Source organism: Mustela nigripes, chromosome 1 (assembly GCF_022355385.1).
Source record: "Mustela nigripes isolate SB6536 chromosome 1, MUSNIG.SB6536, whole genome shotgun sequence".
NCBI classification, from domain to species: Eukaryota; Metazoa; Chordata; class Mammalia; order Carnivora; family Mustelidae; genus Mustela; species Mustela nigripes.
This window is the reverse complement of record NC_081557.1, coordinates 32,364,785-32,377,875: the sequence shown is the minus strand read 5'-3', so window position 1 is coordinate 32,377,875 and position 13,091 is coordinate 32,364,785. Positions and strand designations below refer to the sequence as shown.

The following is a 13,091-nucleotide window of genomic DNA, read 5'->3' as shown; positions in this document are numbered from 1 at the left end:
AGAGGGATCAGGGCCTAATGACTTCTTCCCCTCCCCTCTTTCCTTTGTCTGAGCCTCTAGAACTGGGGCAGATAAAGCAGGCAAAATTCTGCTGGTTGAAGTCACTGCCCTCTTCTTATAGAGCTGTAATTGCTCCTGTCCCCAGGCCAGAGTCTCTGCATGCCCCACTGACCATGGACTTGCTCTCATGCTGTTCCCGGCACATTAGTAGTCTTTTGTGAGATTGTCTAGCAATTCTGGCTCACCTTCAGTGGGTAGCATTTATATCTGGTCCCCCCCCACAATTCAAGCCCCTTATGGTCCCCAAATAAGGTGGTCCTAGTGAGACTGTAGAGCCCAGTCTCTTCACCCCTGTATTACACACTACAGAACTGGCAGAATGAGTGGCCTCCATCTTCCATTTAGAGTAGGTAGAACAGTCCTTCTGTCACCTGGAAGCCCCCACCATGTAGTTTCTCTCCAACTCTTTCCTCCCCGATTTAGGTGGCCAAAGAGGCAGATCTGCCAAGTCCGTGCTGAGCGGATGTCCAGCCAGGGCCAGGAATGCCAGTACCCGACTTGGAGTGATTCTCTTGGCCCCTCTACTCCTTTGTCTTCAAGGAGCACAAGGACCTCACCTCCTTTTCCTTGGCGGGGGGTGGAAACTGATCATCAGACATTGCCACCTTCCCCCACTCTGCGACACTTTCTCACCTAGAAAGATCTAGATTTTGGCGGGGTTGTGGGTTTTGTTGCTTTTTTTGTCCATTGAGGCATTTTATTTGCTTGTATGTATTATACCCCTAGAAAAGGCATCCCAGAATTTTCCCTCCTGTGTGTTTTCACCTTGCTGTTTCATGGTCCATGATGGCAGCGAGGTAGTCCATACAATGAAACCAGACTGGCGGATGAGAGCAGATATTTCTGCTCTTTTTCTAAATCTTTGAGTTTTACATCTGATCTAGTGCTCATCACTCCACCCTTGTTTAACCTGTCTCGAGGTTCACAGCAACATTCCCAGGTCTGTGACCATCAGTAATTTCAAATTCGCTAAGGTAAGCATGCTTCATCATCGCAGCGAGAAACCAGAGAATGGTTTTCTGGAGCATGGCCTTGGAGAGAGCCCACCTTTGGAACATGACCTGGTGTTTGCCTCTCTTTTCAGCATTATTAATGCTGTTGAGGGCATCTGCCAGGATGTTCATGTGTCATTCATGGACAGTCCCATTACAGTGACCCAGGAAGATGGCAGAAAGAATCCTCTAGATCTTACCTTGGCTTTTGAGGTTGAGGGATAATGATGGTGTTTGTTGGTGAGACAAATTCTGGACTAGTGCGGTCTTGGAGGAAGGTGACTGGCCCACGCTTTTGTCAACTCCTTGAACTTCTAGAGAAAGGACGCTTTTTATCCTCAAATGGGCTTTTTTCACTTTATTCAATTTCAGGATTACAAGAAACCTCTCACTTGACATACTGTTAAATTATAGGACTAGAAGCCGTTTATGGAGAACCCATGTGCCAGTCAGTGAGCTAAGTGCTGTATGTGTTTTATATCTTATTTAATCCCCCCAACTTTTTGAGATCAGTATTCATTTTATCCCCATCATACAGAGGAGGAAACTAAGGCCCAGAGAGATTAAGTCCCACATGGGAAAAGGGAGGCCCACAAGGTCAGCGGTGGCTAAGATACTCATCTGTTTCAGAGGCCTGGTGTTCTTGTCGCTCCTCACAGTCTTAACCACCTGCCTAATTACTAGAAAAGCATTATTGTGTTTAAGAAATAATGTAGTTTTAATGCTTTTTGTTTTCCTTTTGAAGATGGTTGAGTGCCCTGAGGCTCCTCCTCTGATGAAAACCATGGGCGGTTGGAAAACCCCATATGTACTTCTCCGCCCTCTTCCAGTGACTAAAGCAGGATTTAGAACCTCGGGAGGGTGTATGCACCTGTCCTTGAAACATTGCAGCAGATCATGCCCTGCCCCAACCTGCCCGATAGAGGACCACAGAGCGCCTTTGTTCCAGGGTAGAGGCTGCGGGCCCAGGGGAACCCCCATGGAGACAGCACTGGTTTGGGACACTTCCCCTGGACTAGGCCTTCTCACCTGCCCCTTCTGTGTTCGACAGTTGGAACCATCCGGTATCGTGGGCGCTTGGTCCTCACCCTAACCTGGGTGATTTTCAAGATCCCTTCAACCCCTCCCCGACACACACTCCACGAGTCACGACCATCTGTAAACCTGTCCAGTGGGGAAAGATAGTTTTTACCCTTGGGAGCTTTGCAAACACCTGGCCCTGAGCCTGCCCCCCCGTAATGGAGGCATGAAGGTCTGGGGGGTGAGGCCTATCCAATTTAGTTCAGCAAACATTTGCTGGACACGTCCTGTATACCAGGCATAGTCTCAGCCATACAAACTTCGCTCCAGTTTCCATTTGTAAGAGAGCTGGGCTACTGGTATGTACACAGTAGTGACAAAGAAAGCCAGTGATGAGCTTGGCTTGGGGGCAGTCAGGGGGATTGAAGAGGCAGTGGAATTTTGCCGGGGTTTGACAGGATACAGAGGCGTTCACCAGACAGGAAAGAAGATGGAAAGTCCAGACAGAAGTCTGGAAGTCCAGACAGAAGACAAGGCATAGGTAGTATGACAGGACTGAAGACCCCCTTTTTATCAACCTTGAGGACTGGAGGAGACAGAGTCAGGAAGATCCTGCCAGGTGCCTCCAGGAAGGAGTGCATGATTTTGGACTGATGAGTTCAGACCTGGTTTGGCCAGAAACCTAGATGTTGAGCTTGTTCCCCTTTTCGTCTGAGCCAGAAAGCTCAGGTCTTTCTGGTCCGTCGCAAGAAAAGCAGCAGGTGGGTTGTTTCCATTTTCTTCTACCCACATCACCTGTGTGGCAGGGAGTGGACCTGATTCTGTTCCTCACCAGAAGGGGCCCGTAGGCTCTCCCACGCCCTTCATCCGTGCCACTTGCCCCGTGGGTGTAGCCATCGACCCGCTTGGTGAACAGGACACAGAAGGGCTGCGGGAACGGGGTGGGAAGTTCTGTGGGGAGTGTAGGTTATGCTGATGGAGGAGCAATGCCTCAGAACCCACAGTCCCGGGTCAGCTGCGTAAGTTGGACGGCGCTGTGAGTTAAGAGAACTGGATAGGAATTCTGACTCCATGGTCTGGTCTGAGCTGGCCCTGCCTTCCTCTGGCTTCTGGCCCATTCTTCCCTACAAAGCAGATTTCTTTGTATTAGATGATCCCAGTGTTGGTGCCTTTGTAAACCAGGTCTGAGGTTTCAGTAATGCTGGAAGAAAAGGACTCTGTTTTTCCTATCCTTCATGCCTGGTGTCCCTGTACAGTATCTGGGCACATTCATACCAGCTGGTGGGAGCAAAGAAATCAGTCAGAACTGGAGGGAATTAAAGCGTCCAGGTGCTACTGAATTTATTGGGAATGGAAAAATGACTGCTGTAGCCCGTCGGGCGGACGTGGGTGTGGCCACAAACAGAAATGCCATCAGGGTTCTCAGGCAGAGGTAGACACCAGCTAGCTAGTGTAGAGTCCATTCTAGCTAGGTCTGTGTTTTTTTCCTTTCTCTAGAATTCTAGAATGAGGACAGCTGATCCAGCATAAAATGATACTCTTTTTCCAAATTTTGGGAAATGTCATGAGGGAAACATTTTTTTGTGGGCCGATAGATTGTGTCGTTTGCTGGTCGGTGCCACCCGCTTACCAGGCCTCGTGGAATGCAGACACACTCCCCTCGGAAATGTGGGGAGAACACAATTCCAGCTATTCTGGGTACTGTCTGTTGTAGACCACCCATGGCAAAAAACTTTGTGGCTTCCAACCCCAAACAGAGCATCTGCACCTCTCCAGTTTTTGTGCTCTGCGAAGAAAAGGGAACAGTCCAGACATCACCACCTGGGGAGCGGGCCTGGAAGATGTGGTCTGTCCATGCAACTGGGGGTTACTCAGCAATGCGGAGAACGAAGCTAATGACAAATGCTCTAACGTGGGTCATTTAAAAACATGTTCCGTGGAAGAAGCCACATGCAAAAGACTACATATTACATGGCTCCCCTTCCAGGAAGTGTCCAGAAGAGACAAAGCTTGTAGAAACAGGAAGCAGATTCGACATTGCCTGGGAATGGGTTTGGGGACTGACTGTGGATGAGCCAGAGGACTCTGTTTAGGGTGATGGGAATAGGCAAAGGTGACAGACAATTCACTGAAGTGACTGAAAATCATAACCCACTTAATTTTCTGGATACAAATTGCCCCTGGGTAAAGCTGTTTAAAAGAGAAATGGGGACCACCTGGGTGGTTAGGTGTCCCATCTCTTGATTTTGGCTCAAGTTGTGACCTTAAGGTTGTAAGTTCAAGCCCTGTGTCAGGCTCCTTGCCGGGCGTGGATAGTCAGCTTGAGATTCTCTCTCTCTCTCTCTCCCTTCCCCCCGTCCCAGCAGGCACATGCATGTGAGGGCTTTCTTTCTCAAACCAAAAAAAACCCCAAATCGGAAGTTCCCCATTGTCTTTTGTCTAATATGAGATCATTCCTGGTTAATTTCCTTCTCCATGCCTGTACCTGTGGCCTCAGGGGGAAAGAGCAGGGGGAATGGGCAGCTTCTTAGTCTTCCATTAGGGACAGAGCCCTGTGGCTCTGAGGAGGCTGTAGGTAGAGGGGCCGTATTTTCTGAACCAAAATGGGAAGTCGAGTCAGGCAGCGTCCTGGGTGCTTGGCACGCATTTTCCTCATTCAGTGGTCACTTAATTCTCGTAACAAGCCTGTGGGAAAGGTACAGTTTGGCATATGCCCGTTTTAAAGAAGGAAACGGAGGCCCCAAGAGGTTGAGTCTTCTGAAAATTCAGTCTATAAATGATGAACTTTCGAGATTCAAACCTGGGTCTTTCTGGCTCAAAAAATCAGTGATCTTTGTCATGAAAATCCCCCCCTGCCAAGAAGAAGTATATGTGTGGGAAGACTATTTTTTTGACGGAGAAAGCAATGCTTAGGAACTGATGCTGAGTTATGAACAGTAAGGGACTCAGCAACCGCAGTGGGTAGAGAATATGACAAAGCTGTCTCTTTTTGCCCTGGCTTGGACTGGCCTGCCAGGAGATGCTGATGTGGACATGCTTGCCTCTCGCAGGGAACAACCCATCCGCCCCTGCGTGTGCTGAATCTTTATAGTTCCTCCCTTCTTTGTTGTTCTTACGTGGTTCTAAAAAATGTATTCTGGAATGTGCCAAACATTCCATAATCATAGAATACTTACAGAAGGATAAGGAATACTTATATGCCCACCAGCTAGCTTAATAAATAAAACATTATCTGCTTGTGCTTTTAAATTTACCACACATGATGGGTAGACAAGTAAAGCCAAGTTACACAGTGTGGAGAGACCAGGCTTTGAGAGGGAAAAACCTAGATTCAAATCCCAAATCCCAGCTCCGTAATGTATTTCCTTGGAGAGGTCCTAAAACCGTTCTGAGATGCTGTTTTTCTGTACAAGAGGGACGTTAACACTCACTTCCCAGATTGTAGGGATTGAATGAGATCATGCTTATTAAGAGCTTAACCTGATACATACTAATTAGTGGTAGTCCTTGTTCTTATAAACTGTATAACCTGGTAATGATCAAAGGTACTAAAAATAAATCTTACATAGATTTCACCAATCCCCATGATTAGCCCTACTTTCTCCCTCCTGTGACTTTAATTTTGAGGCGGCAAATGGTTCCCCAGGTTCTTTAACAGGTGCTAACCTGCATGCCAGCTGAATGACCTCCAGAACCTGGGGGTCTCCGCCAGCTCTGTGGGGCTTTCTCTGCTCCCCAGATTGCACAAGATGGTTTATAAGCATCCTCCTTTGCCCAGGCCAGTCCTAGCTTATACCTGACCCCCTGGCCTAATTAAAAGCTCCCCCCTTTCACTCTCAGAATCATCATGATTTGCATGATAAGTCCCAAGGTGACCCCAGTAAAAACTGTTTCTAAGGCACGAGCCCAGACCTGTATGGGAATCTCATCCAGGATTCGGGGGGGGGGGGTTATTAGCAACCAGGTCCAGAGAAGGCCTTCACTGTTCACAGTGCGCTTACACAGATAGGCTCTGACTGCATCTGTAGGACAACCTTGTGTGATGGGAAAGCTGTGTCGGTATTGCCAGTGAAGTGCAGAGAGCCACATTGTGTTGTCAGTTGTGATCTCCATTTCTTGGGGCAGTCATTCAGCCTGGCCTGCTCAGATCACGCCCAGGACACTGGCAGGCCTGCAGGGAATGGGATTTGTTTCTGAAAGGATCCCATTCATACCCTCTGCCCTGCAAGGGTCCTGTCTCTTCCCGGCCCCACGGCTAACCTGGATGTGTACATTCCCCACACAGGGGATGTGCCCCTTCCTCCACCCCACTCCTTCTAACCCCCTCGCCAGTTCAGAGAAGGAAATTCAGCCTCTGATAGAAGCAAAGCAGAGGGAGCCCCCAAGATTCCTTCTTCCTGTCCCTCGGGCTGGGTGGCCCTATTACTTTACCCTCAGAATCGGTTCAGGCCCTGGCCATTGCATCTGGTGTTAAAAGAACATAAAAGAAGGGATTCCCCAAGGAGAAACACCCTCGATCCATAGCCTCTGCCTGTGAATAAATATTTTATTCCTTCTCAGCAGCTTTTTATGCATGCCGTGAGGCAAATGCATTTTAACAGCTAAAAAATTGTGTTTGGAATAAAAATTTTCTTACCCTCACTCTGTTCTGTTTTTTTTTTTTTAAATACAGAATTTTGTGTGAGTTCTTTATGAAAGCAAGTCCCCTATGGCCGATCCCCACACCCATCCCAAATGAGTGATTTAGTAGACAAGGGAAACACAGAGCCATGTGTCTGAGAGAAGGATGATTTGGGTCGAACGGAGTGAGGATTTCTGAGTGGGGTGGGAATCCCTTGGCGTGCACGAAAGTGGCTGGGGGCACAGAGCATGGACTGGGCCGAGCTGCCAAGTGGAGACCAGCGAGTCTCCCCTCAGCGCTTGGGGAGCACCTCTGTCCTGGATTGGTTGCTTTGCCTGAGAACAAGCACGGTCTTGCTCAGGAGTCTGACTTTTTCTGGTCGTGTCCTTGCTGAGAATTTCCTCCTGGCACCTGCCAGACATCCAGTTGTAACTTGCTTCGTGTATCCGCTCTAATCCCAGTCGGGGAGAAGCAGCTAATTTCTTTGTGGCCGAGGCCTGACTTCCCCACGACGGGGATCCCCGGGGAAGTGTTGAGGAAACCTGTCCTGTCCTGGAGAAATGAAACCCGTGAGTGAGAAAGGGCTCCCAAGCTGGGACTCTCTCTGTCTAAAAGCATCTCTTTCTTCTTATCTTGCAGAAATCAGGAATGGCAACCTCAAGGCCATCCTAGGCCTCTTCTTCAGCCTCTCCCGCTACAAGCAGCAGCAGCAGCAGCCCCAGAAGCAGCATCTCTCTGCGCCGCCACCGCCCGCTGTGGCCCAGGCGGCCGGGGCCCCCTCCCAGTGCCAGGCTGGCAGCCCTCAGCTACAGGGGCCGGCTACCCCCCAAGCCCCAGGCCAGCCTCTCCAGCCGGCGACACATCAGCAGTCAAAAGCGCAAGCCGAGATGCAGTCCAGGTGGGGGCTCCCTGCTGCCCTGTGACTCCATGGTCCCCAGGGTGCCCTTCCCCCACCCTCCACCACCCCCCGCCCCACTGCAGCTGAGGCCGGGAATGTTCTCCTTTGGGCCCCTTCTGTGCTGAAGACTACTGGTAGTGGGGGGATTAGCCTGACCTTGGACCGGATGTGGCGGGGCTGCCTCCTGTGCCTGGCGGAGATGTGCACTTTTAGAGGTCGGACTGGCCAGCAGCCAGAGCTAATGAGCTGCTCTTGCCTAGCTCTGGCCTGTGTTGCACATGCTCCTAGGCAATGAACAGCCCCGAAAATAGACTTCAGACTGGTTTTGCATGTTTGCCTGTAAGCTGGGTGTTCGGTGTTCTATGCGTGACTCATTCTGCTTAGTGGAGGCAGAATTCCTGCTGTAGATGCCTCTGCTGCACCAGAAGAGAAATATCTAGAGCACAGAAGAAAGATGGGCAATGCTTAGCAAGGAAGGGGGCAGCCGCCTTCCCAGAGAGGGCCGGGGACTGGGTTTTGTTAACCTTGCGAGAGTGGTTAGCGGCCTCAGCTGTGGTCCTCTGTTTTGTAAGATTAGGGTGTGAGTGTTGCTCACGTACCCGGGGGGCTGATGCCTGCCAGTGGAGCTCTCGGTGTAGGATGATATGCAAGCACAGGGTCAGGGTGCTTACCACCTACTGGGTTACACTGGGAAAAGTTGCACTCCTCAACGACTCTGCAGAAGATCGCCTTGTAGAACATTTGTTTTAATGGCGGACGGGGAAGAAAGGGGATTTGGAGCTAGAAGATTTTTGACTTATAGTAAAATTCTAGAGAAAAGTCCACAGTAATTGTTAAGCTGTAAACCTTTAGTTAGCAGATCATCTAAATGTCACTAATTAAATTGATTGCTTGGTTTCACTTAACATGTGCTGCAGAGTAATGACTTTTGCTTTCCAGTCCCCCCAAAGCACCAGTGTTCATAACTATAGGGTTTCTTGCACACGTTTATACCCTCAGCAGCCCGTCATAGTTGGACAAAGCACAGAACAGTTCCAGACAAAACAGTTGCCTTATAGATGTTTACTGCTTTTTCCTTCCCCTGAGAAGTGCTACTTCCCACTTGTGATGGTGTTAAAACCAGCAGTGATGGATGTGTTGTAAATCCCCTCATTAATTATCTAATTATATCCAATTTACATTATGGAAATTTATAGGCAAGTAGAAATGCCTGGACTAGTAATGAGGAACAGAGAGCCAGGCAGCGAGCCCCTGCACCTGACCTGAAGAACCCCCTGAGTACGAGCCATCCTCTGATCAGAGGTCCCTGATGGCCCTGGGTGATTGAATGACCAGGATCTCATTGCCCACACTGTATTCTACAGGGTGCTTATTCCCAGGGTGGTAACTTGCAGGAGAAGGGCTCCATAAGGGGAAAAGTTGGTAAATAATCTGGGTTGAGTTGTTAGAACTGTTACTACGGGTCTACTCAGCTCCTTGAATCTGCCAAAAATGCATTCATTTGTTTAGTTAGTGTTTGGATGCCTTCTGTGTGCCAGGCACTGTTCTAGGCACTTGGGGTTCAAAGATGAATGAGACCACTAATGTGCCTACTCTTTGGATTTTCCTAGAGGAGGCAGGAGAATAGGGAAGAGAACTATCAGATAGTGCTACTACAGTAAGATGATGGGATTCAGAAGGATTAGGTTAATAATTTAGGTTGAACTGCTAGGAGATTCTCTCTGGGAATATGACACCAGGGTAGAGATAGGGATGACCTGGAGCAAGCCATGTGAAGTTTAGGTGTAGAATAGATCAGCCAGAGGTTGCAGCTGGTACAAAGGCCCTGTGGTGTAAGAGACAGCGTGACAGGTTGGAGGACCAGAAAGAAGGCTGGTGTGGCTGGAGCTCAGTGGGTGAGGGGAGTTGGACAATATGACAAGCAAAGCAAAGCCTCCATCTACATGGAAGATAGTATGACTGGTGGTCCCTGCAGTAGCCTAGTGCCGTGACCCTGAGGTCCAATCACAGAGTGCTAGCTAAACTGGGGAAAGAGTTTGCATTTCGTTTTATAGGTAGCAGGAAGCCACTGGGGGTTCTTGAGCAGAAGAGAGACTTCATCTGATTTAGAGTTAAAAAAATCTTCTTAGCTCCTCTCTGGATAATAAGACTAGGAAGCCTAGAGATGGAAGGAAGGACCCCAGGTAAGAGGCTCCTGTAGTCCTCCAGGGGACGGTGCTTGGACCAAGGGGTGGAGCAGATCTGTTGATGGACCACTTCACGAGGGTGAGCCAACAGGGCTGTGAATTGATGGACAGGCTGGAGTGAGGGAGAGCATCACAGATAAAGCCTAGATTCCTGACGTGAGCAGTGGTAAATGGTACTATTTATGGAGGCGAGGGAGCCTGAGAGAAGAGCACATGTGCACCGTGAATCTTCAGAAGGGGCGGTAGAAAGCATTCCTCCAACTTAGCCTCAGAACTTACTTCATAGATCTTCTCACTGCATACAAGGAACATATGTTGAGCAACGCCGGGCTTGTGTCACTAAGCTATGCTAGCCCGAGGCACCCACTCCAGTGGAAGGCGTATGTTTTCTTAAGAAAACCAGATGTTCCAGTCAGGACACCCATCTCCCAGTAAGAAGAAACATTCTACTGTTAATAAAGGCTTTACCTAAAGAAGAGCCAAACTTACGTAAGCCAGGATCCATTTATTCTAGAGTGATTCTTAACCATCATGGCCCCCTGACTCAGTACTGTGATGACATGGATTGGCCTTTGGAGTAGCTCTGTGTCCTCCCTCATCCTTTATCTGGCCCAGATTGGGTTAGTTCCACAGGTGAATGGTTTCCCACATTATATACTGATTCTAATTTTACTTCCAAAGGATGATCATATCCTCAAGTTCTAGGGATCTAATATCCCATGCTTACGCTCTGGCTATAAATTTAAGAAGAGTAAAATGGCAACACTGGCTTAGTTCCATTGTATTTCTATCCCACATTTTGTCTTTGGTAACCAGAGCCCCAAGGGTAATGGTTTGGACGCTTGATCATCGGTGACAAATATTGGCGCAAGCCCGGAACGCCAAGTTCCAGTCCCCTGTTAGAACTGTGCCAGATACAAACATGCCTAAACACTGCACCTCTTGGGATAGGAAATGCTAAAACCTGGCAGCTTTTCCATGAAATTTGTTAAGAAAGGAGTCGTGGAAGCTGGCAAAGGCCATTTGAGCTGCTGACATGAAGGAATCCGAGCAACTCCTCCATGATGGCCCAATGGAGACTCACGTTTACCTCTTCCCTTCAGCTCTTCTCATTAATCTGTGTGAGGCCAAGAACTTGATCCACATTTTAGCTCCTGAAATTCCTTGCCAGTGCAGAGTCCAGGAGAGGAGCCCAGTCCCCAAGACTCATTTTCCTTTCCATCTATATCTACCATATGTATTACTAATATTCAACTGGTCAGGAAAAATCCTGGTAATTGCTTCATTTTTTTTCTTCTTCTGTATTCTCTCTTCTCTCTTCCTTTACTTCCAGAGTCTAGTAACACCAACATTGTCTTTCTCACCTGAGACTGCTGCATAGTGTTCCAAAAAATATGTGTTGAGATACACAGGTCGGTATAGGATGAACATGGTATAGGGTGTATGGATACAAGAAAGATAAATATTTCTACCTTTTATAAGGCAGTAAGTTTACCTTTCTATTAAACTCAATCAAATTTCCTCACATGTACAGATTTTTTAAAAATATTTTATTTATTTATTTGACAGAGAAAGATTACACGTAGGCAAAGAGGCAGCCAGAGAGAGAGAGAGAGAAGCAGGCTCCCCACTGAGCAAAGAGCCCAATGCACGGCTTCACCCCAGGACCCTAAGATCATGACCTGAGCCAAAGGCAGAGGCTTAACCCACTGAGCCACCTAGGCACCCCGACATGTACAGATTTTTCATCCAAACCCTAGAACTTAGCAAGCTCAGAAGTCTTTAAATGAACATTTCTTTATAAAAAAAAAAAAAAAAAGAGAGAGAGAGAGAGATTTACTTATTTATTTGAGAGAGAAAGCAGGCTCAGTGGGGAGGGGCAGAGGGAGAAGGAGAGAGAGAATCTTAAGCAGATTCGGAGCTGAGCATGGAATCTGATGTGGGTCTTGATCCCATGATCCTGAGATCACAACCTGAGCTGAAGCCAAGAGTCAGATGCTTAACCAACTGCACCACCCAGACGCCCCTTAAATGAGCATTTCTATACCACTGAGAGTAAATCTTCCCAAGAGCAGCAAAACTTGCAAACATCTATACCCTTGTTTTAGGTCAACATTTTATGGCACATTTACCTGAAAAACACACTGGTAGAGCAAGTATGTGAAACAGAAACATTTAGATACTCTTAGAAAAGTATAAAGTTTGTTTACTTGTCAGACACCCCTCACTTTGGTGTCTTCTGAGGGGAAGAAGAAGCCTTATGTCCCAAGTAGCAGAAAAGATATTTGGCATTTAAAAAAAAAAAAAAAGAAAAGAAATCACAGAAGATCTTAGATAATCTTGATAGTAATTTCACATTGGCATTTTGTCACATCAGAAGCGTTAGAGCCGGAAGGAAGGCTGTGTATTGTAGGGAAAGTGGGCAGAGGGCGAACCAGCCATCCCCACTGTTACCTACACCTGTTAGTGGTGTGTGTGTCTAACGTATCTTCCCTCCCCTCACTCATCTCTTCTACTGTTTTTCTTTCCCATCATGCAGTGCGTCATCCAAGGACTCATCTCAAAGCAAAATCATCCGCTTCACTCTGGGTCAGAAAAAGATTTCTAGGTTAGATTTTTCTGTGTCCTGCAAAGCATGGTTTCAACCCAACTCATTGATCCCTTTGCTCTGGCTAAGTTTCCTTTCAGTCCCTCTCCCTGTTCCGTGTTTGCGATTTGAGCAAACCAAACATGCTTTGGCTAATGACCCAATGTTGGAGAGTTTTGAGTGTCTGGGGTGGGGCGGGGTGTGGGGGGGAGACATCATTGAAAAGGAGTATGTATGTGTGTGTCAGAGCCTGTGTGAGATGAAGCTGTACATACTGCTTCTGCATTTCTTTGAGTTGGCCTTTGATTGTTCGCTCATCAAAATCCTTTCTGATTTAGGGAGAGGTAAGTTTCTAGGTGGATTTTGTAGTTGTTTTATGATGAGCTTGGCTTCCTGCTCTGGCCTGGCCCTGATCCCACCTCACCTGCATCCCTTTTGTGTGTGTGTGTGGTGCTTTTTATTGTTGCTGTTATTGCTAAAATTACTAATGTGGGATTGGTTTTCTTTTGAATTCTAGAGAATGGAAGCATGACTCCCACTGGTAGGAGGAGACAAAGCAGCAAGGCAGCTCTGTCTCATTTTCGTTTCTGGATGCTCTTTTATACCTTGGAGAGATTGCCTCAGTCTCCTAAAAATAAAAATCAGCCTTGCCTACTAACTAGTTCTCTTGACACAGAGTTTTGCATCTACGGCCTCGTAGGAGGACCCGTTCCAGGGTACGGGAAAT

The 13,091-nt window shown here is 47.8% G+C and overlaps 1 protein-coding gene across 7 annotated transcripts in view; it reads left to right on the top strand.

Moving 5' to 3' along the window:
• Positions 1 to 13,091, top strand: part of NAV2 (neuron navigator 2) — a 722,564-nt gene that overhangs the window by 489,051 nt on the left and 220,422 nt on the right. For 5 of the 7 annotated variants that reach the window (XM_059407175.1, XM_059407119.1, XM_059407128.1 and 2 more), the window contains 2 exons: positions 7,333 to 7,591; positions 12,317 to 12,385. In XM_059407175.1, coding sequence (XP_059263158.1) covers positions 7,333 to 7,591; positions 12,317 to 12,385 — 328 coding nt within the window. The remainder of the gene's footprint in view (positions 1 to 7,332; positions 7,592 to 12,316; positions 12,386 to 13,091) is intronic. The other 2 variants (XM_059407156.1, XM_059407146.1) reach the window with 1 other exon arrangement.